General features: G+C 44.1%; 1 protein-coding gene across 3 annotated transcripts in view; it reads left to right on the forward strand.

The window, feature by feature from the left end:
- The window catches only part of KALRN (kalirin RhoGEF kinase), a 730,922-nt gene that overhangs the window by 660,990 nt on the left and 45,837 nt on the right, over positions 1-24,095 (forward strand). For all 3 annotated transcript variants that reach the window (XM_065413425.1, XM_065413426.1, XM_065413427.1), the window contains 9 exons: positions 8,310-8,376; positions 9,660-9,763; positions 12,494-12,563; positions 15,108-15,194; positions 16,305-16,397; positions 18,014-18,064; positions 19,077-19,154; positions 19,959-20,144; positions 22,736-22,907. In XM_065413425.1, the coding sequence (XP_065269497.1) occupies positions 8,310-8,376; positions 9,660-9,763; positions 12,494-12,563; positions 15,108-15,194; positions 16,305-16,397; positions 18,014-18,064; positions 19,077-19,154; positions 19,959-20,144; positions 22,736-22,907 (908 nt within the window). The remainder of the gene's footprint in view (positions 1-8,309; positions 8,377-9,659; positions 9,764-12,493; positions 12,564-15,107; positions 15,195-16,304; positions 16,398-18,013; positions 18,065-19,076; positions 19,155-19,958; positions 20,145-22,735; positions 22,908-24,095) is intronic.

The raw sequence follows: 24,095 nt of genomic DNA on the forward strand, positions 1-24,095 counted from the left end.
AGATATTGCTAAAGTATTTCTACCAGATTAAAGGGATATTTTCTGATTGCTGTGATATACCTGTGAGTAAATTTGAGGGTGTTGTCAATATATACGAATACTTATGTTTATTTTTAAAGTGAGGAAACGGTCCACATCCACTTGACATTCCCCCACACTCCCTCCAATACCATGTAGAAGAAAATACCTTCTATAACAGAAAAATGCATGTAATATGCCTGTATTCCCCACAAGTACATCATTGTAAATGACTTCATTTTTGCTAACCTACAGTAAACACAGGTAAGGAAACTTGTTCTCTGGCAGTGTCCCTCTTTTAGATTAAAAAAAAAAAAATTACATGTGTCATACGTGGTAAAACAATGGATATAAAAATATCAAGTGACATTCAACACAAACGTCTGTTTAAATGATGGGGTAAGGGGGAAGCCATGTGGTCTTCTATAGTGGTGAGTGAATGTAATTTAAACCATGTAGATGCTGAACTAAGCTCCTGAAGCAAGAATACATGTACCATTTTGCTTTGTATCTCTGTGTTGGCAAAACTGATCCTGCACCTTCGTTCATCAGAGGTTGCTACAATTCATCCTGAAGGATGCTTAAATTCTAGCCCTCCGACCTATGAACACTGCAGCACTGGCACCATTGGTGTTTGTGATTTTGATCTCCTGGACACTTAAGGCCAAATTCTGCCTCATATTAATGGATATAAGCAGGGCCAGCTCCAGGCACCAGCCGAGCAAGCTCGTGCTTGGGGCGGCAGATTTCAAAGGGCGGCATTCCATCTAATCCTTTTCGTTTTGTGCTTCACCGCTTTGGCCGCCCCTGCAGGTTTTTTCTTTTCGGTTTACTGCTCCCTCTGCCCTGTAGGGGGCAGAGGGTCATCAAGCCCGGTAGGGCAGCCCGCGTCCTTCCCTGCCTGCCGAACGGAGCGGCGCGGAGCCCTCTCAGCAGGCGGCGCAGCGGGGCAAGCGCCCCACTTAAGGAAGCCCTGGCTGCCCCCTTCTCTCTCCTCCCCCCCCGCTAGCCGGGGTGCGCACTCCGCTGCCCGGGGTCTGCAGGGCCGGGAGTCCCCCTGCACCCACGCTCCCACCGCCCCGCAGGTATTTTTTGTTCATTTTTATTTTTTCTTTCCTTTGCCGCTCCGGCAGGCGGGCCAGTTAGAATAGAAGAATAATGGAGATATCCCATCTCCTAGAACTGGAAGGAACCTTGAAAGGTCATCGAGTCCAGCCCCCTGCCTACACTAGCAGGACCAAGTACTGATTTAGCCCCAGATCCCCAAGTGGCCCCCTCAAGGATTGAACTCACAACCCTGGGTTTAGCAGGCCAATGCTCAAACCACTGAGCTATCCCTCCCCCAGTTTGTTGTCTCTCCCCCCCCCCCCACCTGCTGCTCTGGCCGGGGGCAAGTTTGTTCTCCCCCCCCCCTTCGCCGCTCTGGCTGGGGGCAGGTTTGTTTCCCGCCTCTCCCCCTCCCCCCCCTTTGCTGCTCCGGCCGGCTGGTTTGTTCTCTCCTTCCTCCTCTCCGCCCCCCCCCCCCCCTTCGCCGCTCCGGGGCAGGTTTGTTTTCCTCCTTCTCCTCCCCCCCCCCCCCCCCCCCCTGCTGCGCTGGCCGGCCAGGCGTTTTTTGCTTTGGGCGGCAAAAAAGCCAGAGCCGGCCCTGGATATAAGTGTAGATGGAGAGAAGTGTTCTTGAGAGAACAGGGAGCGATTCTTCCCTCAACACCCAGAATTCCTGGATAGCAACAGGACCGGAGTCCTACCTAGTGGTAAGTGCAGGGATTCCCTCTCAGTAAATCTGTTGGTATATCCATGCCAAAGGAGGTGTAGCATATTCCTTGCAGGGACACGTAGGTCAGCCAGGGGAACAGCAGCATAGGGCATATGCTTGCCCAGGGATACCTGCTGCTGCTTTGTAAAGGAGCAACAGTTTGCCCAGCATGTATTTATTACATGCGTATGGAACTTGGCAGAGTGGTTCTTGGAACACCATGAACAGCTGGCATTTCCACTGCCACTTCATAGCTCCTGCCCAAAAGGGCTGGATTTTGCTGCTTAAATAATCAAGGAGCAGCATGACCTCTTCATGCAGAGGGTCTACAGAAAAGTTTCCCCTCTGCTTTGCCTAGACAAGACGAATGAGTGCTACCAACACTGCCATCACACTATGTGACAACGTCCCTATGTCTCACAGGTATTCCGTACCTCTCACATTGCTATGGTATTGTCTTCATGTTTCACCTTAGTTCATGATGTTTTTGGAGGCAGGGAAGTTTTTTTCCATGTGAAATGGCACATGGTGGCATCATTGCTGTTTCATCTCAGTAGTTTGTCTGTAGAGTGTTTAATCTTGCAGGATACCAACAGCTGTTCTGTTATGATACATGAGCTCAGAATGCCTTCACCCACCTGTTAAGTCTGGCTCACAGGATCACTTCAGTTAGCGCTTAGTCTTATCAAATAGTTTTGGGGTTTTTACCAATCACCAAACATGTCTTTTATCTTCAGAATTCTTGCTAGCCCATGTGATCTCAGTTTCCTCTTCAGAATACCTATCCCTAGACCTCTTTTCTGTATCCGTCTTTACCAGGGCTTCCATATAGCACAGTTTCTACAGAGCTGTCATTTCAAGTGGGTCACTGTTGATTGATGTATACAGTGTGACACCAGGCATGAAAGCATTCCTCTCTCTTGTTACTCATTATTGAGTTTGAGCTTGGATGGAATTTCGTTCATAGTGCTAAATAACTCTCTCTGTAATTGTGAGGGAGACTGTCTGTAGTAAGACAGGTATAACTCTTGAAATTGTTGTGTAGAGAAAACCGTATGTGACTAATCAGTTTGACTGATACATGTTTGTGTGCATTGAAGCTTCCTTAGATGACTGTTATCCAGGATTACTGGCTTTGAAAGAAGCATAAAGCCTTTGACTGCCACACCTGCATTATTTACTATAAGAGATCAGTCCTTTGGAAAGGAAATGGGATTCATTCTCCTAGCATTGAGTCTCAAGAAATGAAAATTAGACTATTTCCTTTAAGCCTATGCAAAGCCAGAATAAATGAACTTTACTCATGGGAGGGCCCTCTAGGGGATAGGGGAACAAAATACTCATCTGGCACAAGGCTTTAAAGTACTTGAACAGAGATTCCATGGCTACTGCTGTAGTATCTCTTCTATGCACCCTCTCTCATATGTGGAGTTGGGGTTCTTTGGACAAGGGTCTAGTTCTTTGGGTGGTGCACATATCATCTTAAATGTGAATGCAACCAGCACTCTGGAGCTGGAAAGGTGTTTTTTTGTTTGTTGTGCAGCCATACCCATTGGGTTGGTGTACACACCCCGTCTCTCCTCATTGCCCTTCCTGAGGCTATATAAGGGCAGCACCACCCAGTCCCCTTCAATTCCTTCTCACTGCCCATGGCCTGAGCTGGAGCTACCTGTGACATTTCCTCTCCTCCCCCCCCCCTTTTTCCCCCCTTTTTTCTGCAGTTGGCCCTCTACCTTCCTTATAAATAGTTAGCCATTGGTACCCAGTAGACTGATCCATGGGGCTGCCAGTGAGTGCTCAGAACTCACTATCTTTTTATTTATTTATTTCCTGTGGATGCTTCATCCCTGGAGTTTGCACCTATGGTTCTCCTCACCTGAAAACCTGATGATGCCATACTCCTCTTCTCTGGTCCCCGAGGACTTTAGGCTCTCAAGATCTGCTGAGGAGAATGGTGGCAGATTTAAGCATAGAAGTCGAGCTTGTACAAGAGAAACACTCACAAGCTTGTATTCATTCTCCAGGTGTCTGCCCTCTCGATTAATGACATTCTTCTAGAGCTAGCAAAGACTTTATGGAACCTTCCATTTTTTTTAACTCTCTCAGCTGAGCTCACAGACAGACATTATCGTGTCCTGTTGCAAGACTTTGCATGCTTTTTCTTCTCTTCCTGCTCCAAATTCCTTGGTGGTTACAGCTGCTAATGAGAGAGCGTGTCCAGGAAGACTTAAATCAACCCCCAGTGAAAAAGGGCCAAATTGTTTGGGAGAAAAATGTATTCCACATCCTCTCTCCAGATGCACGTAGCAAACCAGCAGATGCTGTTAGTGAAATACAGCTTTGTTAACAGGGATGCGATGTCTGGGTTTACTGACAACCTTCTGGAGGATGCACAGGAGGAGTTCAGGGCATTACTTGAAGGCTGCATCATAGGCAAAACATCCCTCCAGTCTATTTGATGCAGTGGACACTTCTTTTAGGATGATGATGGCCTCTGCAATAGGAGTGAGGAAAGCCTTGTGGTTGCATAACTTGAACATAGCCCCAGACACTCAGCAAACTATAGAGAATATCAAGTTTTGATGGATTTTTTTGTTGTTGTCTGTCTTTTCAGAGAAGACCAATGAGACTTTACATTCATTTAAGGACTCTCTGGGTACCCTTTGGCTCCTTGGGGATCTATGCCCAAGCACCCAAGAGGTGTCAATACAGATCACATCAACAGCAGTATCAACGCCAGTGTTTATAGGCAGTACCCATCAAGTTAGAATGAGTTTTCAAGACAGAAGTGCACATCACAGAAGAGAAGACCCTCAAACCAGTCATTCTTGGGGGTAGCAGCCTATTTGACTTCTTCCTTGAGGACAGCAATACTGTAATCAGGAATCTTCCTATGATTTCCCCTTCCTCCATGTGGGGACAGATTGTCCCACTTCCTCAATGCTTGGGAAGCTATAACAATGGATGACTGAGACTAGAATATTCTATCAAGCTTCTGTCCAATCACCCTTCCTACCCTGTCTCTTCAGGGACCATTCTCATGAGTCAATGCTCTGTCAGGAAGTTCAGATTCTGCTCTCTCTGGGCTAAAGAAGTTGTTCCCCATCCACATCAGGGAAAGGGGTTTTACTCATATTTTCTGATCCCCTGAAGTCCAAAGTGGATCTCTGCTCCATACTGGATCGTTGAAATTTCCACAAGTTAATCAAGCACATAAGATTTTGATTGTCTCTCTAGTGTCAATCATTCATTGCCGTCTAGGACAGAGTGGTTTGCTGCCCTTGATCTCCAGGATGCCTACCGCCTGTGACTTGGTAGCATCCAGAGATTTGCAGTAGCAGGTCAACACTATTGATACACAGTACTTCCCTTTGGCCTGTTGTCATTCCTGTGTGTATTCACCATGTTCCTGGTGGTGGTGGTCTGTTTGAGGAAGAGGGGAATTCACATCTTCCCATATTTGGACAATTAGATGGTGCAGGGCAAATCCAAACAGCAGGCTCTCTACCATGTTCAAGTCATCATCCATTTCTTTGATTGATTTTGTCTGGGTTTCATGCTGCATAAAGGCAAATCCAAATTAGGGCCATATTTTCTATGTGGGGACTACTTGATTCTACAAGCTCGATGGTATTCCTCCCTCACTACAGGTTTCAGGCCATTCGCCACCTGTGCATGTCCCTCAGATCACACCCCACCACGCAGTCCAGATACATCTGAGACCACTGAGCCTTATGTGACCCAACATATGCTGGCTGTATGTGTGCTCCCTTCAAACTTGGCTAAAGCTAGTCTATCAACTGAACAGACACCTTTAGACAAGTTGATCCAAGTACTTCTAGTACTCCTGTGTTCCCTGGAATGGTGGATGACTCAAGTGTGTGTGTGTGGGGGGGGGGGGGGGGGGGAGGGGTACACTTTTTCTCTCTCCCCCTTCCATTCAAGACAGTCATTAATCTTTCTGACAGGTTTCAGAGTAGCAGCCGTGTTAGTCTGTATCCGCAAAAATAACAGGAGTACTTGTGGCACCTTAGAGACTAACAAATTTATTAGAGCATAAGCTTTCGTGGGCTACAACCCACTTCTTCGGATGCATCCGAAGAAGTGGGTTGTAGCCCACGAAAGCTTATGCTCTAATAAATTTGTTAGTCTCTAAGGTGCCACAAGTACTCCTGTTGTTAATCTTTCTGATAGGTTGAGATGCATATCTAGAGTGGCTGCAAACCCACGCTTTATGGATGGAGCGTGAAGTGACTCTTCTTATCACTGTCCTCAAGCTCTGGGCAATTCACAGGCCTTGCCACATATTTCTCCCTTACATCAAGGGCTTGTCATTCTGGATACTACATGACAATACAACTGCAATGTACTACCTAAACTGACAGGGAGTGGCACAATCTGATCAGCTTTTTCAGGAAGCTATGGTTCTTTTGCATCAGGAAAGGCATTACTCCCACTGTCACTCACTTACCTGGCTCCCAGATTTGGCTGCTTATCACCTCAGCAGGAGATTCTGCCTGAATCACAAGTGATTCCCTCGAACAATATTTTCAAGGCCATTTTCCAAATCTGGGTGTTCCAACAGTCCTCTTGTTCACAACAAAGGACAACTAGAAATGGCATCAATTTTGTTCTCAAGTGGACCTCAGTTCAATCTCCCTATACAATATCTTTCTTCTTAGATGGGGGACTGGGTTTATATGTATGCATTCCTCCCCCATCCTACTCATGCCTGAGAATATACTCAAATAGAAAAACGGTCATGCCAAGATGATTCTTATGTCAGGTTGGTCAAGACCATGCTAGTTCCCTAAACTTCTCAGCCTCTCAACTCTACCCTCATTCATGGATCTGCTATCCCAGCAACATGGACAGATGTTGTACCCAAATCCCAGCAATATGCACTTCACAACTTGGATGTTGAGTGATTAGGTCAAGTGGGAAAAAAAACTACTAAGTGGCAGTTGAAGAAATATTGCGTAATAATAGGCAGCAATCCACTAGCCCCACCGATTGTGGCTAAATGGAAGCATTTTTTGCTATATAGTCCAATCTCCATGGAATACAATCACAGAGGCTAAGATTCAGGACATTCTAGAGTACCTGTTGCACCTCAGATCCTCTGGTCTTTTGCTAACCAACCTGAAGTTTCACTTAGTAGTGATCTCAGCTATCCATCCCCCTATCCAGGTGACCTCTTCTCCTCTCCACCTTTGCCTCCTAGCCCCATGATTTCTAGATAACTTTTAAGGGATTGTTTGGCTTTTTCCTCCTGTTAAAGATACAGTACCTCTTTAGGACCTCCAACATTGTGTTGGCTGTTTTGATGGGTTCTCCATTTGAGTTTTGGCCACTGTTCTTGGCCCATCTGTCAGACATCCCTTCCAAATGACCATTATATTGGCCAGAAGAGTGGCAGGGCCTCCTTATGTGCTTCTCCCCCCCCCCCCCCCCGCCCCCGCCCAAGGATAAAGTAGCTTTGAGGCCACATCCACAACTTTTTATCTGTAGTATTGACATTTCATTTAAACAAGACTACTTGTCATCAAGACTACTTGTCAAAAGATATACTTACCAATCTTTTTTCTGAAGCTGCATTCAATGAAGAACATCTGCATACTCTGGATGTAAGGTGAATATTGGTGTCCTATCTAGACAGGACCAAATATTTCAAGCTATTGCCTTGTTCTTTTTATTTCTTATGCTGACAGGACGAGAAGTCAAGCTGTCGCAGTACATCTAATCTCCAGGTGGATTACTACTTCCTATATTACAATTGCAGAAGGGGTAGTGAACAGTGCTCCACAGTGACTGTCGGCCCACTCTACAGAGCTCAAGCTACTTCAGCGACTTTTCTAAAGGATGTCCCTATACCGGACATTTGTAGGACTGCTATGTGGTCCTTTGTGCACCCCTTCACTCAGTCCGAACTATGCAGTTACAACTGCTTCAAGCTCTGATGCTAATTTTAGGAAAGCTATACTGGTTTCTCTATCTAAATAGACTCGGAGCCCCCTCCTATGGGTATTGTTTTAGTCACCGAAGTAGAATACATGTGTGCAACCTCCTCTCGAATGACAGTTTAGAATAAGTAACCAGGGTTTTTTTCTGTGTAATCAGACCAACTGATTGTCTTTACCCCAGGATTTAAAAAAAACAAACCCTGGTGAAAAGGATTTCAGCCACCTCTGGCACAGATGAAGAATGTTCTGAACTGACAGGGTTAAGTTTTCATAAGACAATAACTATTGAGCCATGAAGCCATAGGTGGTGGAACTAGGGGTGCTGAGGGTGCAGCAGCACCCCCTGGTTTGAAGTAGTTTCCATCATATACAAGGTTTACAGTTTTGGTTCAGTGGTTTTCAGCACCCCCACTCTAAAAATTGTTCCAGAACCTATGCATGAAGCGGAGTTGAGGGAGATCTAGGTCATGTGATCTGGAATAAGGCTGTAGTCTTTGTTGGTTCAAAACTGTGTGTGTGTGCTGGAGGCAGTAACTCGTATTGAGAAATGATGCAGCTATTTTTTAATCTAGGTTTGTCTTAAATGAGCTGGTGCAGACTGAGAAGGACTACGTCAAAGACTTGGGAATCGTGGTAGAGGTGAGTTAAAGTCCATTTAGTATCTTTAAACTCTGGCTGTAATTGCTCAAATCGGCAAAAGGCTGTCCTACTAACTGGATACTGTGCTAAAAAAGTGCCTAAAGGAAATGTTTTCAAATACTAAATTTTAAAACCTACAATGAAGTGTGCAAAGGCTTATCTTGGGTTGTGATACATGAGATCCTTTCTGCTGTAGTATAGTCTTCCAGATAAATAGATTTTTCTTCTTGCACTTCTTGTATTCTCCTGTTGCTATTAGACAGAGATCCTACCTGAAATTGGAACTGATTAATAATGGCACTCTCTTTATTTAGAGAAGGGCCCAAACCAAAATTCCAGATTTGAACACCTCTAAAAATTGGTATCTTGATCCAATCTTTGTCTCAGGCCCATATGTAGCAGCTGAGTTTTGTTTGTAACACACTTTGGGATGAAAGGAACTATATCAAAGTTATTCTTTGTCCCACACTTTCAAGAGCATCCATTAATTTTGGATGCTTCAATTTTTGAGTGCCCTATCGATACCTAGATACTGATGCCAGAAGTATTCAGCGCACACAACACTAGTTGCTCCAAGGTGAGGATCAAAAAACAAAGGCACTGAAAACAAGTGACCTCTTGGGAAAATCTTTTTGCAAACTCATTAGTTCAGTGAATGCTTCCAAACAATTTAGTGGGGGCTTTCAAAGGTTTCCAAGCTTTTAAAACTCAAGAGTTCTCTTACTCAGATAGTGAAGTGTGAGGCAAATGTAAACGGACATTTGTAATGCTACAGAGACTCAAACGGAATGCTCAGAAGGAGTGAGATCCTATTTGTGACTCTAAATTTACTACATGGTTTTGTGCACCCAAGAAGTACATTTTTTCCCCCCCCCTTTAAATGAAAAAAATCTTATCTGTGCAGAGTTGGCTTCTTGCACTTATCAGGGAACCCAAGAATTTTGGACAAACCACTTATGTAACTTTTATAACTTTTAATTGTACTTGTCACTTTAGTGACAGTACAATAGATTTGTACAAACCTTTGAGAAGTTGCAGAATAAATCCCTTTATAGCTTTTTTTTTTCCTTCTTTTTTTCTTTTAAGCAAAGTGTGTAACTTAAAATATAAGGGGTGTGTCTGGTTTTAAACTGCATAACATGTATTTTAAGTACCTGGCTTTCTTCTAAAGAGAGGATTCTACCAGTTATGGCATGTAACTTTGTGCTTGTCCTGAAAAACAAACATATAATTATTATTCTTCAGCTGGGTTATTAGTTAATCACTGCTCTTTCATACTACAGGGCTTCATGAAGAGAATAGAAGAAAAAGGGGTTACTGAAGATATGAAAGGGAAAGACAAGATTGTATTTGGCAATATCCACCAGATTTATGACTGGCACAAGGAGTAAGTTGGATTTTTAAGTATCGTTGACAAGTGTACTTCAGCAAAGGAGAGAGAATTGGAAACCAGGGTGCCTGGGTTCTATACCTGGCTCTACTACCAAATTTACTTTGAATGGACTTTGTGCAAGTCATTGAGGTGCAAGCTTTGGGCTCCAAATAAAAATGGCATGATTTTCAGAGGTACCCTCCACTCCCCTGGACTTCTGAAGTGCTAGTGCCTGCTGAAAACAGCTTTTTATTTCGGTTCTAAAATGTGATCTTAATCTTGATGCTTGAGATTCCTGAAGTTGACAATTTGATGTCATTGGATGGTAGGCCTATAAAATAAGTGGGTTCAATTTTCACTCAATCTGACTGGGTTTAATTTCAAGTTTTTGATACTTGGATTTGTGGGTGCTCAGTACCTCTGAAAATCAGCCCATGCGACGTGTCCCAATAAAACAAGATTCAGACTGGAATGGTAGAAACAGGCTAAACTGGACATGGACGTGGGAGGAATGGTGCACGTATGTGAAAAGGGAAAACAGTAGGTGAAAAGCTGCATCAGTCCATGTTTTCTAGCCAAACGTAGAAGTTGGGTCAAACACAAGAAAGTTTTGGAATTCCTCAGGGTGGTGGTACGTTGCTGGACACTAGCCCCCAGAAATCTGCCCAAGATTGCTTATTTCAAGTCCCAGAAATAGGTTTTTATTTACAATGTGAGCAACATCTTGCTTTTAACCTTGAACGACAGCCATTGCCACCTCCTTTTTTTTTTTTTTTTTTTTTTTTTTTTTAAATCCTAAGAGAACAATAGTCTCATTGACTCTGAAGTGCATTTCAACTCTGGCATTCATAAACATTTCAGCAGCTACAGCTTGCTGCTGCAGAACTTGCCTTAACTGAATTGAGTTTCAACAAACTATTTTAATTACACATTGCAAGGTGCCTGATTAGAATATTGAATTCAGACATTTATTCAAGTGTTCTCCAGACTTTCTAAATAAGGTCAGATTTCCTCTAGATCTTCTGTATTGTTAATGAAACTCCCATATAGAAGCAAGTGGACTTAGATTTGTGTTAATGATTTCTTATCTATAGTTCTATTGACTTCTTGTAACGGAATTCTTGAAATGCATATCCCTGACCTGTGAGTCTGGCACAAGATAGCATTAACTCTATCTGCATCTTTTAACACCTGCACTCTTTCTGTAGAGTTGGAGAAAGTATGTATAAACTCAAGTAAAATCAAAGTATAAGTGGTTATAGGTCTCTTCGGCTATAGACCTCCATCTGGCTGAGTTTGTGCAGTGTCCTTGCTCTTCACCAGTTCTACTGTTGCTACTAGTAATATTATTTTTATTACCATAGACCCTAGGGACCCCAGTCACAGGCCAGGACCGCATTGTTTTAGGCCTTCTCTTCATGCTGCTGCTTTTGCTGTTTAACCACTTACACAATCTCTAGTTGTGATGATTCTCCTCTAGCTGAGGGCAGCGAAAGGGAGGGTTGATGATCAAACTCCTGACCCTTCTGCTTTTTAAAAACACTATTAGTTAGAACTTGAACTTCCAAGACTTACCGGGTACCTCATTGAAATGTTTAGTTTCATGCACGGCTCTCTGAAGTAAATCTTCCTTTGCAGGCCCTGGACCTTGCCAGGACCTGTTTACTTCAGACAATGCTTCTCCCCATGCCAGGCATCTGCAGTTAAGATCCATGAAGGCATTCAAGCTGGAAATTGCTCAACATTAAGAGAGCTGCTGGGAAAGGAGGTTCTACCTCTTTTGAAGGCTGTTAAAAACTATAAAGGTCTCTAGAAACATAAAGCACCTAAATAAATCTCATTTTTAGGCATCTAAATAAAATTCCTTAGAAGGGATTCAAGCTAGAGGTCTCCAAAGGTGCAGGTCAATGTAAATATTGGTTTGTCATATACTTACACACTGATAACTAACTACAGCTGGCCAAAAGTTTGTAGTCCAAATGTTTAGTGACTAAAAATAGCCTTAGACAAAATCAGGGGCGGCTCTATAGTTTTTTCTGCCCCAAGCACGGCAGTCAGGCGGCTTTTGGCGGCGCGGTCCGCTGGGCCATGCAGATTCGGCTGTATGCCTGCAGGAGGTCTGCTGGTGCCATGCCTTCAGCGTCCCCGCCGCCGAATTGCCGCCGAATCCACGGGACCAGCGGACCTCCCGCAGGCATGCCACCGAAGGCAGCCTGACTGCCGCCCTCACAGGGACAGGCAGGCCGCCCCCCGCGGCTTGCCGCCCCAGGCACGTGCTTGCTGCACTGGTGCCTGGAACCGCCCCTGGACAAAATGAAGGTTTCTACAGAAGTTTTCAATGTGGTCAAAACTTTTCATGGGTCTTATCCAACTGAACATTTTTATTTCAACTTTCAGAAGCAGTTTTTGGTAAATGGTTTTTTTGGGGGGGAATAACTCCAAACGTCTGCAGAATGTCTCTTGGCATTTTTCAACCAGCTCTAATGAAAACCACAGAACAGAGTAAAAGTGAAGACTTTAAAATCCAAGAACTGATTTCCCTTAAATTTCTGCCTTCTGCCCCCACCATCCCAACAATGTTTTGATAGGTGCATGTTGAATCTAAAGGAAAAAGCCAAGTTTCCCCCTCTTGTTCAGTTATTGTGGAATTCTCTAGCTGTGATTGGATTATGGGGGGTGGGGGGGAGGTGTGGGGGGGATAGGAAGGGGAAACTATTCTGAATTGCTTATCTTCTTTACTTTCAGTTTTTTCCTGGCTGAACTGGAAAAATGTCTCCAGGAACATGACCGTTTAGCACAGCTTTTTATCAAACATGTGAGTGTTTCTACGTTCTGATTTTCACTAACTTTTTTCTCCAAAACAGTCTCTTCCTTCTAAATTCAGTTTGACCATATTGATTTGCTATGCTCGTGTATTAACATTTTTAATCCAGATATAAAATAAGGCTTACACTTTTTTGTTTCCTCAGCTACTGAATGGCTGGGTTTCCCTAAATCATAAAACCAGAGGCAGTGTGTGCCCCCTTCCCCCAATTTGCTACTTGGATTGGAGGGACTGAGCATGTATATAGCTCAGATACTCTGCTTACTTTCTCCAGACTGAGGGGAAGAGCTCTGGGAAGCTTGTCCTTCCCCCATCAGAAGCTGGTCCAATAAAAGAGATGCATCACTAGGGTTACCATATTTAAAAAATAAAAAGAGGACACTCCATGGGCCCGGGCCCTGGCCCTGCCCCTTTCCCACCCCCTTCCCCAAAGTCCCCGCCCTAACTCCCCCACCTCCCTCCCAGCCACGCGAAAAGGGCTTCCCCAGCGCAGCTGGAGCCCAGGAGGGGAAGCGCCCAGCCGGGGCCGCAGGGTCTGGAGGCTGCCCGGCAAACCGTGAAGCCGGTAGCGCTCAGGCTTCGGGCAGCCCCCATGCCACCAGACCCTGCGCCCCCGGCCGGGCACTTCCCCTCCCAGGCTCCGGCTGCTGTGCTCCTCCCCTGACTCTTCGGCTCTGTTTAAGAGCCGAGCTGCCCGAGCACTACCGGCTTCGGGCAGCCCCCATGCCTTCGGACCCTGCACCGCCAGAGCAGAGCATCTGGAGCCCGGGTGGGGAAGTGCTCGGCTGGTATTTTTCCTGGACATGTTCGGCTTTTTGGCAATTCCCCCTGGACGGGGGTTTGATTACCAAAAAGCCGGACATGTCCGGGGAAAAACCGGACGTATGGTAACCCTATGCATCACCTTCCTTGTGTCTTGTATCTTGGCACCAACAACCTGAACATATACATGTGACATTAAGATTTGAAAGCAATTTACTTATTTCCTGGCTAGGAGTCTCTAGCTTTTTAAAAGCACAAAATGGAAGGGACTAAAACGTGAGCACATCTTGATGTACTCCATTATTAATTATTTTTTTCTTTTTTTTGTCTGAAGTGCAGAGAGCAAAAACACATTTTCCAAGAATATTTCTCATTTGGTTATCGACATTGCATTTTTTTCCTGCAAGGAATACTTTGTATCATGCAAGACTGAAATAACATTGGCACGTAGCATGCAGTGTTCTCTGAAGATCATGTGTTTAAGAATAGTTTTCATCAATAAATTTTACAATTTATCATTGGTTGCCATAATGTTTAAAACGGGGGTGGGCAAACTTTTTGGCCTGAGGGCCACATCTGGGAATAGAAATTGTATGGCGGGCCATGAATGCTCATAAAATTGGAGTTGGGGTGCGGGAGGGGGTGAGGGCTCTGGTTGGGGCCAGAAATGAGGAGTTCAGGGGGTGGGGAATGGGGTGCCAGGGGGTGAGGGCTCCAGCTGGGGGTGTAGGCTCTGGGGTAGGTTTGGGGATGAGGGGGTTTGGAGGAGGGATGTAGGAGGGTGCTCCAGGCTGGGACTGAGGGGTTCAGAGGGTGGGAGGGGGGATCAGGGTTGGGGCAGAGGGTTGGGGAGAGGCTCAAGGGCGCAGACTTCAGGCAGCGCTTACCTCAAGCTGTTCCCAGAAGCAGCAGCATGTCCCTTCTCTGGCTCCTACGCAAAGGCGCAGCCAGGTGGCTCTGCATGCTGCCCCAGCCACAGGTACCACCCCCCGCAGCTCCCATTTGGCTGCAGTTCCTGGCCAGTGGGAGCTGCGAGGGCCGCACTTAGGGCAGCCAGGGGGCTCTGCTCTGCACACTACCCCTGCCCTTATGCGTAGGAGCCAGAGGGGGGCCATGCCGCCGCTTCCAGGAGCCGCATGGAGCGGCCCCCGACCCTGCTTCCTGGCTGGAGCACTGGAGCAGGGCAAGCACCAGACCCTGCACCCCAGCAGGAGCTCGAGGGCCGGATTAAAAAGGCTGGCAGGCCAGACGTGGCCTGCAGGCTGAAGTTTGCCCACCCCTGGCTTAAATAAGTGCATGTTGTTTTTAACTTAAAGTATGTTCAACTTCTTTGTGTTCAGTTACTTTTAAAAGAAGTAAAAACACTGGACCATACCCTTGGCTAGCATAAATCTTCTGTGGCGCTATGCTGAATTACATGCAGTGAGGATCTGGCCCCTTGTTTAAAGCTTCCATCTGTCAAACATATGTAGCACTGTTGAACTCAGTGGGACCACTTGCCAAAGTAAAGCTACTCAAGTGCCTGAGTGTTTAGAGGATCAGGGCTGCATTGTGTAAATATTCTATAATGAGGAAGGAATATTGCCTTGATTGCTTTTCATCAAGGAGAGACTCGGGGTCAGCTAGAACAGACCTGATTCCATTGCTTTGCACCTTTGAGTAAATGAGCATGATCAAACAGAGCAGTTTTAGCATCTTTCTGCCACTCCAATCATTTAATAAAAATATAGTAGCTAATATCTTACTAGACTCCTGTGCATCTTGCCTTCACAGGAGAGGAGATTGCACATGTATGTGGTGTACTGTCAAAATAAACCACGATCAGAATACGTAGTAGCTGAATATGATGCATACTTTGAGGTAAGATTGGCCACATTCACTGGATACTATTGCTGCCTAAACCTGTGATGTGAGGTTAAAGGAGAATTACCCAAAAACCTATGGGTTTTGGCTGTTTTTGGCTAAAGGATTTTGATACGATTTATTCTTGTAAACAGAATATACTTGTATACAGTATCTCTTTCCAGCAATTCCTTGAATATTTATATCAAATTCCCATTCTTCTATTACTTTCCAATTAATGGCTAGACTATTGCATTCCGAAAGTGCAATTCATTTTCCTCTCTCACTCTGTCTGAAATGGCCTTTGCCACCTGTGATCTTTGCAGAGAATAGTCAAGACTTTGGGTGAGGTATATTTTTTTGAATAATTGGCTGAGTACTGTTGTGGTGTTTAGGGGGGTTATTATTCTGCTGGGTGGTTTACAATTAATAATTCTGCCCCCTCCCCAGATGTTTATGTTCACTCCAGGAAGTCTTTGGGGCTATCCACACTTTATAATGCAAAACTTGAGTAACAAGGGGAAGGCCCTTCATTTCATTAAAGGGTATGTCGCTGCAACCTTTCATGCTCTTCAGGATTTCTTCATGGCCATCACCCAACTATAATGGGAAGAGCAGTCTCCAAATCTAATTCCTGCTCTACCAGCTCAAAATTGAAAATGAATCCCAAATCTTTAGATTAGCTTCCGAGTATTTTGCCCAGTACATGCCAAAAAGGGACACTTGCAGATTTTGAAAACCTTTTCGTTTTCTAAAATGTCCTCTTGCTCTGACAGAAAATTACTCTTTAATCTTTTTATTTTGTGAGTGACAGGTTTCAGAGTAGCAGCCGTGTTAGTCTGTATCCGCAAAAATAACAGGAGTACTTGTGGCACCTTAGAGACTAACAAATTTATTAGAGCATAAGCTTTCGTGGGCTACAATCCGAAGAAGTGGGTTGTAGCCCACGAAAGCTTATGCTCTAATAAATTTGTTAGTCTCTAAGGTGCCACAAGTACTCCTGTTATTTTGTGAGTGTCACTTACCATGTCCTGTTTCCTGTCTTTGCTAATAGAATAGCTATAAATGTATTCATGTGGTTTGTTGTAACTATTTCTTAATATTGTGGTGATTAATATTACTTTTTAGGAGGTACAACAAGAAATAAACCAACGGTTAACCCTCAGTGACTTTTTAATCAAACCTATTCAAAGAATAACCAAGTACCAGCTTCTACTCAAGGTGAGTGTAAAGATGCAATTCAGGTTAAGCTATGGATCATTTTCATCTTGCGTTGGACTTTGACTTGAATCCGTCTGAATTTCATTGTAACTTATGAGGTTTGTCTCTTAAAATTTGACATCCCAAATTATCTTATGGGGTATGTTGTAACTAACCATCTCTTTAACTCAAGTGAAAAGTTAATGGAAGAGGAGCTCCATTATACGTTGGCCCCTACAATATTCGTTTGTCTATAGATAGACATTCAGCCAGCAGAGGGGCCCCAGTTAAGACATCTCTGAGAACAGAGTTTGGTAGCTGATGATGGCTAACGTCTTATGTATGTCGGTCTTTGCTCTTTGAGACACTTCAGTTGCTTTACCAAATCTTGCTAGAATAATCAAAGATTTAGGGATGTTCTGCATGAGTTGCATTGAAATTAGAGCTGATCAAAGCTTTTGAGGTTTCTCATTTTTAAAAAAAGGCTTCATTGAAAATGAGGTTAAAAAAAATAAATCAAATCTCATTTTGATAAATTTTGTTTTTGGGGGGGGGGGGAATGAACAACTTGAGGGGAAGCTAAACTTTGAATTTTTTCATTTAATGATTGTTGTAAAATGCCCACCGCTAACTGACTTTTTTTTTTTTTTTTCCCACCCCTAGAAAATAAAACTAGCAAAAGGTGGAAAACAGTCACTGAAGGAAATAGTTCATTTTCCCCTTACACATACACTTTCTTAATTTTTCAAATTTTCCTATGGGGTATAAGTTATTTTCTGACCAGAAAATTTCAAATGAGGATTTTTCCCATTCCTGTTTTCTGGCCAGCTCTAAATGGAATAAACAGATCTAGAAATATCACCAGCACAGACTGGTTCTGAATGAAGGCAAATGCTTTTAACAGATGTGTACCGAGCTTCTGTATGTTGATATCCTGTGCCCTAAAATGAGAAATGGATAGATCCAAATTTTCAGTGTCTACTTTGGGAGTCCAACTTAGACACACAACATGATTTTTCAAGGATTCTGTGCACCCACAGCTCTTGACTTCTTCCACAACTCTAGCTGCTCATCTCTTAAAATCTAACCCGAGGTGTCTAATTTTAGTTGCCCAATGTGAATCACTTCTGAAATTTGGCCCATAATATATAAAGGTACTGGTGGCTTTTGTTTAAGCTACTTAACATCTCAAACTGACTACCATCAGCCCATGCTTTGGTAACTGTACTAGTTGCAAAAAAGTAATTGCATTTGTCTATAAGATTTCAAAAGGGAAAAAAGGGTATCTTCAAGTGTGTGGTCTTGTGGCTTAAAAGAGGGGACTGAGTCAGCGTTCTGTTCTGTTCTGTCCTGCTTTGTGAATTTCAGCAAGTCATTCAACCTTTTGTGCTTGTTTCCCCACCTATAAAATGGGTAGGATATTTTCCCTACCTCACAAGCATGTTTTGAAAACTAATTCATTTATATTAAGTTTCTCAGAGATTCTCAAAGTGCTGTCTAAGTACATCTTTCATTTTCTGTGGAGTTGCATCCTGTTGCTTGTTGGTGGATTTTTTTTTTTAATTTTAATTTTTTAAAACTAGATAATGGGTAACTTTCCTAAAACATCTTCATGAGAACTGTCTTGCTTTCTTTAGGACTTCCTGAGATACAGTGAGAAAGCTGGGCTGGAATGCTGTGATATAGAGGTATACTTTCATATCCTAGACACTATTGCTTTATCTAGCTATTGCTGAATAATTCAGTGGAATTTTGTAGAGAGAAAGCAAATTGTCAATAGAATATTGGAGATGAGCAAAGAAACAATTGCTTATTTCATGTTTCATTTAAGTTAATTTATTTTCTCTTCTAGATTAAGCTACATGTAGTTGGGGCCCGTGCCTGCATGCCAGACCTTCCATTGACATTAGTGAAACACCAAGATCAGGGGTTGGCAAATGTTTTGGACCGAGGGCCACATCTGGGTGGAGAAATTGAATGTAGGGCTGGGGGCAGGGGTGCAGGGTGCAGCAGGGGGTTGGGGTGCAGGAGGGGGTGCAGAGTGCAGGCTCCAGCCTGGCACCGCTTACCTCGAGCGGCTCCAGGGTGGCAATGGTGCACAGTGGGGCTAAGGCAGGCTCCCTGCCTGCCCTGGCCCCACACCGCTTCCGAAAGTGGCCAGCATGTCTCTCAGTGGCTCCTGGGGGTGAAGTGGGGCAGGCAGCTTTGCTGTGTGCTGCCCTTGCCTGTGGGTACCACCCCCAATGCTCCCATTGGCTGCAGTTCCCCATTCCTGGCCAATGGGAGCTGCAGGGGGCGGTGCCTGCAGGTGATGGTAACTCATGGAGCCCTCTCTTCTTTCTCTCTCTTCTCCTCCCCCCCCCCCCCCCCCCCCCCCCCCCCCCGGGCCGCAGGGACATGGTTCCGGCTGCTTCTGGGAACGGCGTGGGGCCAGGGCAGGCAGGGAGCCTGTCTTAGCCCCACTGCACCACAGGGCTGGCAATCCCATGGGCCGGATTGAAAGCCCTCACAGGGTGGATCTGGCCTGCAGGCCATAGTTTGCCCTCCCCTGACCTAGATACACCAGAATCATGCCTTTATAACTTCTAAAAACAAGCATGCCTCATTCGTTTTTCATTTGATTGGTGGCGGCTGTGTTTTTAATTTTTCCTTAGAGTGCTCTGGCCTTCTCATAATTAATGTATTGTTTGTATTTAACAGAAAGCAGTTGAATTAATGTGCCTTGTACCAAAACGTTGCAATGATATGATGAATCTGGGCCGTCTTCAGGGCTTTGAGGTATGCATCTGTCATGCTCGTACAGCAGTTAGCTTAAAGAACAGTGCTCAAGGGGCTATGAGCATCTTTTTCAATAACTATCTCCACAGATTGTCCTTCAGCCTCTCTAACCAGAATTCTGCTCTCTTAACTGTGAGCTATATTCCTCTGAAATTCGGGGGGAGGGGTGGGACAAATGTGTACCTGTAGTTCTAAAAATGGAACAATCCTGTACAGGCATCAAAATCTGATGCCTGTTACTGCTTCTCAAAGTTTGAATTGCAGACTTATTTGCTCTGCCAGAATGAGTGGCCTCACAGTCGGACTCCTCTGCTGCTTAGCATGATAACCCAAAACCTTGAGTGAGGTAGCTTGACATGAGGGTGTGAGCACCTGTGCAGCTTCAGAGAGGGCTCTTAAATGATGTACCAAGTTGACCAATTCAACGCAGGAATTGTCTGTCCTGGTAAAATGCCTAAACTCCAAAATTAGGCCCAGCATGTCTTAAATAGTAGCTCAAAAATTATAATGGGAATATAGTTGGAAACAGGTATAAAAACATTCCATTGGAGACGTGGAATTTTCTGTCTTGGAAACACAGTTGGTGACGATGAGAATAAAGAACAGCCGTGTTTGCCTTCCTTGACAAGAGTTCATTCAGAGTGCTAAGACTTTAGTGTCAAGTCCAGAGGCATTCTGCCTTTGAAAATTCAGTGCTCCTTGGAAACCCCAGAACATGTGAACACCAGCAGATCAGCCCTTGGGCTGTGTGATTTTGTTCTTACCCATATGTGTGTTTAAGTTGGCAATTTCTCTATTTCTCAGGGCAAGCTGACTGCTCAAGGAAAGCTGCTGCAGCAGGATACGTTCTATGTAACTGAGCAGGATTCTGGAGGGCTGTCTCGGCCAAAGGAGCGCAGGGTCTTCCTCTTTGAGCAAATAGTCATCTTTAGTGAACTTCTTAGGAAAGGCTCTTTAACACCAGGCTACATGTTTAAGAAAAGTATAAAGGTAAGAAATGGGAAAGTCCTATTTGATAAGCGTTTGCTACTTAACCATGACTCTTCTATGCTCTGGACTGACTTTTAGGCATACCAGTCCTCAAGTGCCATATATAGACCTTAGTCTGCAGAGTGTTCCCACTAATTTTCAGTAATATGGACCAAGGATAGTATAAGGACAACAACTGTAAATTTGCCCCTGCACAATTCAGTAGCTGACTTTAAAGATATGCAGCAAAGGGCAGGTCTGAACAGTTAACATCTGTTGCCTGGAGCGTTGCATGAATAAGAATTGGGTCTACTGAAGAGCTAATGATAGCAGCAGAAGGGGCTTGCTAATTTTCTCTCCACTAGGAGTGGAGGAGGGGAAACTGAACCAAAATGATCTTGGACCCCAATTCAGAACTTAAGCACATGCTTAACTCTAATAGGGATGCTTTCCTGAATCGGGGGGCCTTAATCTTTGGTATTACTTTATTAGCCTACTTAGTGTTGCAAGAGAGACTATTCAAGGTGGAAATATTTGTAAGAACATAAAAACCAATAACACTAAACTGTAAATCTCAAGAACAGTTGTAAATCCTGATGTCTTTAAATCCATTTAATTTTAAAATCACTTCCTACCTTCCCCCTTCCAATGGAGTGTAAAAGGGGGGAAGAAAGACATCAAGTGACAAGAATTAACCCTATTTTTTAATCTAGAGGCTGGGGAAGTTGACTTCTCAATAGGTGATTCTAGAAAATGTAGGTTCTCTGCAAAGAGCAATTCTTGCGTTGTATGTTGAAGATATTTATTTTTTCTATATATCTACCAATGCCAAAAGAAGCAGATTTGGCCTAGGGCTATCTGATAGCTTCCAGTTAAACTGCACTTCAGGGCATGCCTTTGGTACATTGTTAGCTTGAGCTATAACTCCATTTTTGCCCCAACCCAACTACTGTTCACGCACAGCTCTAATTTGAGTTAAGTGATGCTTTAAGCTTCAACTAGCCAGCCCATCAGGGGAGTAAATTGAAGCTTGAGTGCTACTCAGACTCAAGTGAGGCTGTAGCTGTTTGTTTTTTTGATTAGATGCTGGTGTGTTCTAACACTCTGCTAATACAATCACTCTGTCGCTTGAGGTGGTTTTGTGGTTTGATCACCACTTTTGCCGATTGGCTGGCAGCTGGCAACACTGCCTAGACCCTACCTGGGCTTCTCCTGTCCACATAGGTAATCCACCTCCCCAAGAAGCAGTAGCTGGGTCAACAGACACATTCTTCCATCAACCAAATGCTGTCTGCGCTGGGGATTAAGTGACCTAGCTCCATCTCTGTGGTGTGGATTTTCCACACCCCTGACATGTAGCTATTCAATGTAAATTCCCAGTGTGGAGCAGCCCTCACTTGAGCTAGCCTAGATCGAGCAGTGTAAATTCAAGCTAACTGTTGCAGTGAAGACATGCCCTTAAAATGATGTGGAGTGTGATGTTCTTCTGCTTGCTGCTGCTGTGGTGGTTTTCTTTTTAAACTGAGTTAATTTGCAGAATTTCCTCCTCATTCAGTTGATAGGCAGTTCTTATGTACTCGGGGAACTGAAAATGAGATGACCTCACTTTGAGCTGGTTCACACATGTTGTACATGGATGCTCAACACCTCTCTGATATGCATATTGGAAATACATTAGCTAGATGGTGCACCATCCATCCCCTCCCTCCTTCATTTTGTGGGATGTAAAGTAAAACGGCAGTGGGCCTGCTTGCAAGAATGGCTAAAGCTGACAGATCAGAAGTGGGGGGTTTTTTTGTTTGTTTTTTTAATCATTCATGCATGTTCACATCATGTTTCACAGACACTTGAAATGTTTAACAGGCCCAGTGGTATCCTGGATGAAGGACACAATCCTGCAATCACACACTTGCATGCTTATCTTTAGACATGCAAGTAGTCACAATGAAGTCAAAGATAGGCACATAAAGTGTTTGCAGGATCATAGCCTAATGGAGTCATTGCACAGCAAGTGACTTAGGTGGTAGAATAATCAGAGAGGAAAAATACCACTGGATCATCAGTGGAGAATTATTCCTTTTAGTATATCTCTGTACACAGTCCAATTTTAAGTGACTAATGGCTGAGTTCCCATTACTCCCCTCAGGGGAGAGAGATTGATGTAAACATTGCTGTCAACTCTTGTATTAGAGGGATGGTAGGATTTTTGGGAGGCAGGAGGGTTTCAACTCTTAGGAGGAATTTTTATTAATGTCACTTTCAGGTTATGCTTATTTTTGACCCATCAGCCATGATCACATTACTTTTTTCAAAGGAAGTTGTAACTCAAGACAATGCAGATGGATGTTGAGAGATCTTGGATAGCTATTGAGTCATGAGACTTAAACCTGAAAAATCTGCCTATAGGATGCTAGGCCTTCACTAGACTGTAGGATGCTAGACCTTCATTAGACATTATCTGGAACTTCAAGCACATTGGCATTTTGTTCTCCTGATTGTAATCAAATGATAGTTTTAAGCTAATTTTGTTCAGGAAATTAGTACAATCATTTATCTTTGAATGCTGCTGAGCCTTCTCCAATGTAACCCATGCTTCATTGGGCTTCTTGCAGATGAACTATCTAATCATTGAAGAAATAGTGGATGATGATCCCTGTAAATTTGCTCTTATGAGCCGGGAAACTTCAGAACGAGTCATTTTACAGGCTGCCAATCCTGAAATTCAGCAAGCTTGGATACAGGACATCAATCAGGTTCTGGACACACAGAGAGACTTCCTAAATGGTACGTAGTCTATCTCTGTACAGTGTCTTCTGCATTAACCGGAATCTACAACGTTCAAATGTTGTCTTCTGCTGAAAAACACTCATCACCTTCAGGTTCATAAGGAAAAATCTCAAACAGAAAGCTTAATCCAGGCTGCCCATCTTTAAGTAGTTGTTGGCGCAAGGCCAGGCCACATCCCCTGAGAGTCACATATAGAGGAATGCTTAATATATTGATCTTCCCTTTTTCTTGCAGAGGAAAGACTCACGTGCTTGTATAGTACCACCCCATGCAGTGATCTCTCTACCTAGTTCAGGGACTGCATTGTGATGGGGAGAATCTAGGTGACCAGTGTAGGGGTATGGGAGAAAGCATATAATGCCACCATAATCCTCAAACCTTTTAAATTGTCCAGAAAATTTTATACAGCTCCATGCTGTGTTAATGGTTCCATGGAATTCTTGGCTGGCCCAGGAACAACTGTGGCTAGTAGGGTCTGACTCTGGCAGCACTTGACTTCCTGCTAAAGTATATGGTTGGTACAGTGTGTTAGCCAGGTTCAGAGGCAGGCTTTATCCCAGGGAGCCAAATCCCTCCCCCCCACCCCACCCCCAGCAGCATGCTGCTGGGACATATCATCTGTGGTGAAAGCCTCACAAAACGTCCTTGCTTTTTCAAGTTCATGTCTCCTGATGCCTGTTAACTGCACTCAACGTAAATACAGTAGCACTCAGAGGCCATAATCAGAATCCACTCACTCCAGAATGGTAGCCTGGCCTTCAGCTTGCACCCCTAATATGGAGAGGCTGTCAAGCTCTGAAACAAGAGCTTAGAATAGTGTCAACTCAAAGATGTTTGTAAAACCAAAATTTGCCTCAAATCTGAATGTCCTAAACATTTGATGCTGTGCTCCTGGGAGAGTGCAGAGCATTGCATGCATCTGACATTTGGGATGCCTGAAGGGTTTGGTTAGCTGAATTGTCTAATCTCTACTTTTATATGGGTCTGGTTCCCCTTTTGGACTGCAGCCACTCCAAAGGTCAGCTCACCATCAATTCAGTCAAACTAATGCAGAGAGCGCCTGCAGAAACTGGTCTCTCTCTCAAATGTAAAGTGTGTGCAGAGGAAAGGAAGATATCTGAGACTTATTTTTGGAATTAAATTATTCCTTAGTTATTGAATCCTTTCTCCCCCCCTGTTTTTAGT

Source organism: Emys orbicularis, chromosome 11 (assembly GCF_028017835.1).
Source record: "Emys orbicularis isolate rEmyOrb1 chromosome 11, rEmyOrb1.hap1, whole genome shotgun sequence".
NCBI classification, from domain to species: Eukaryota; Metazoa; Chordata; order Testudines; family Emydidae; genus Emys; species Emys orbicularis.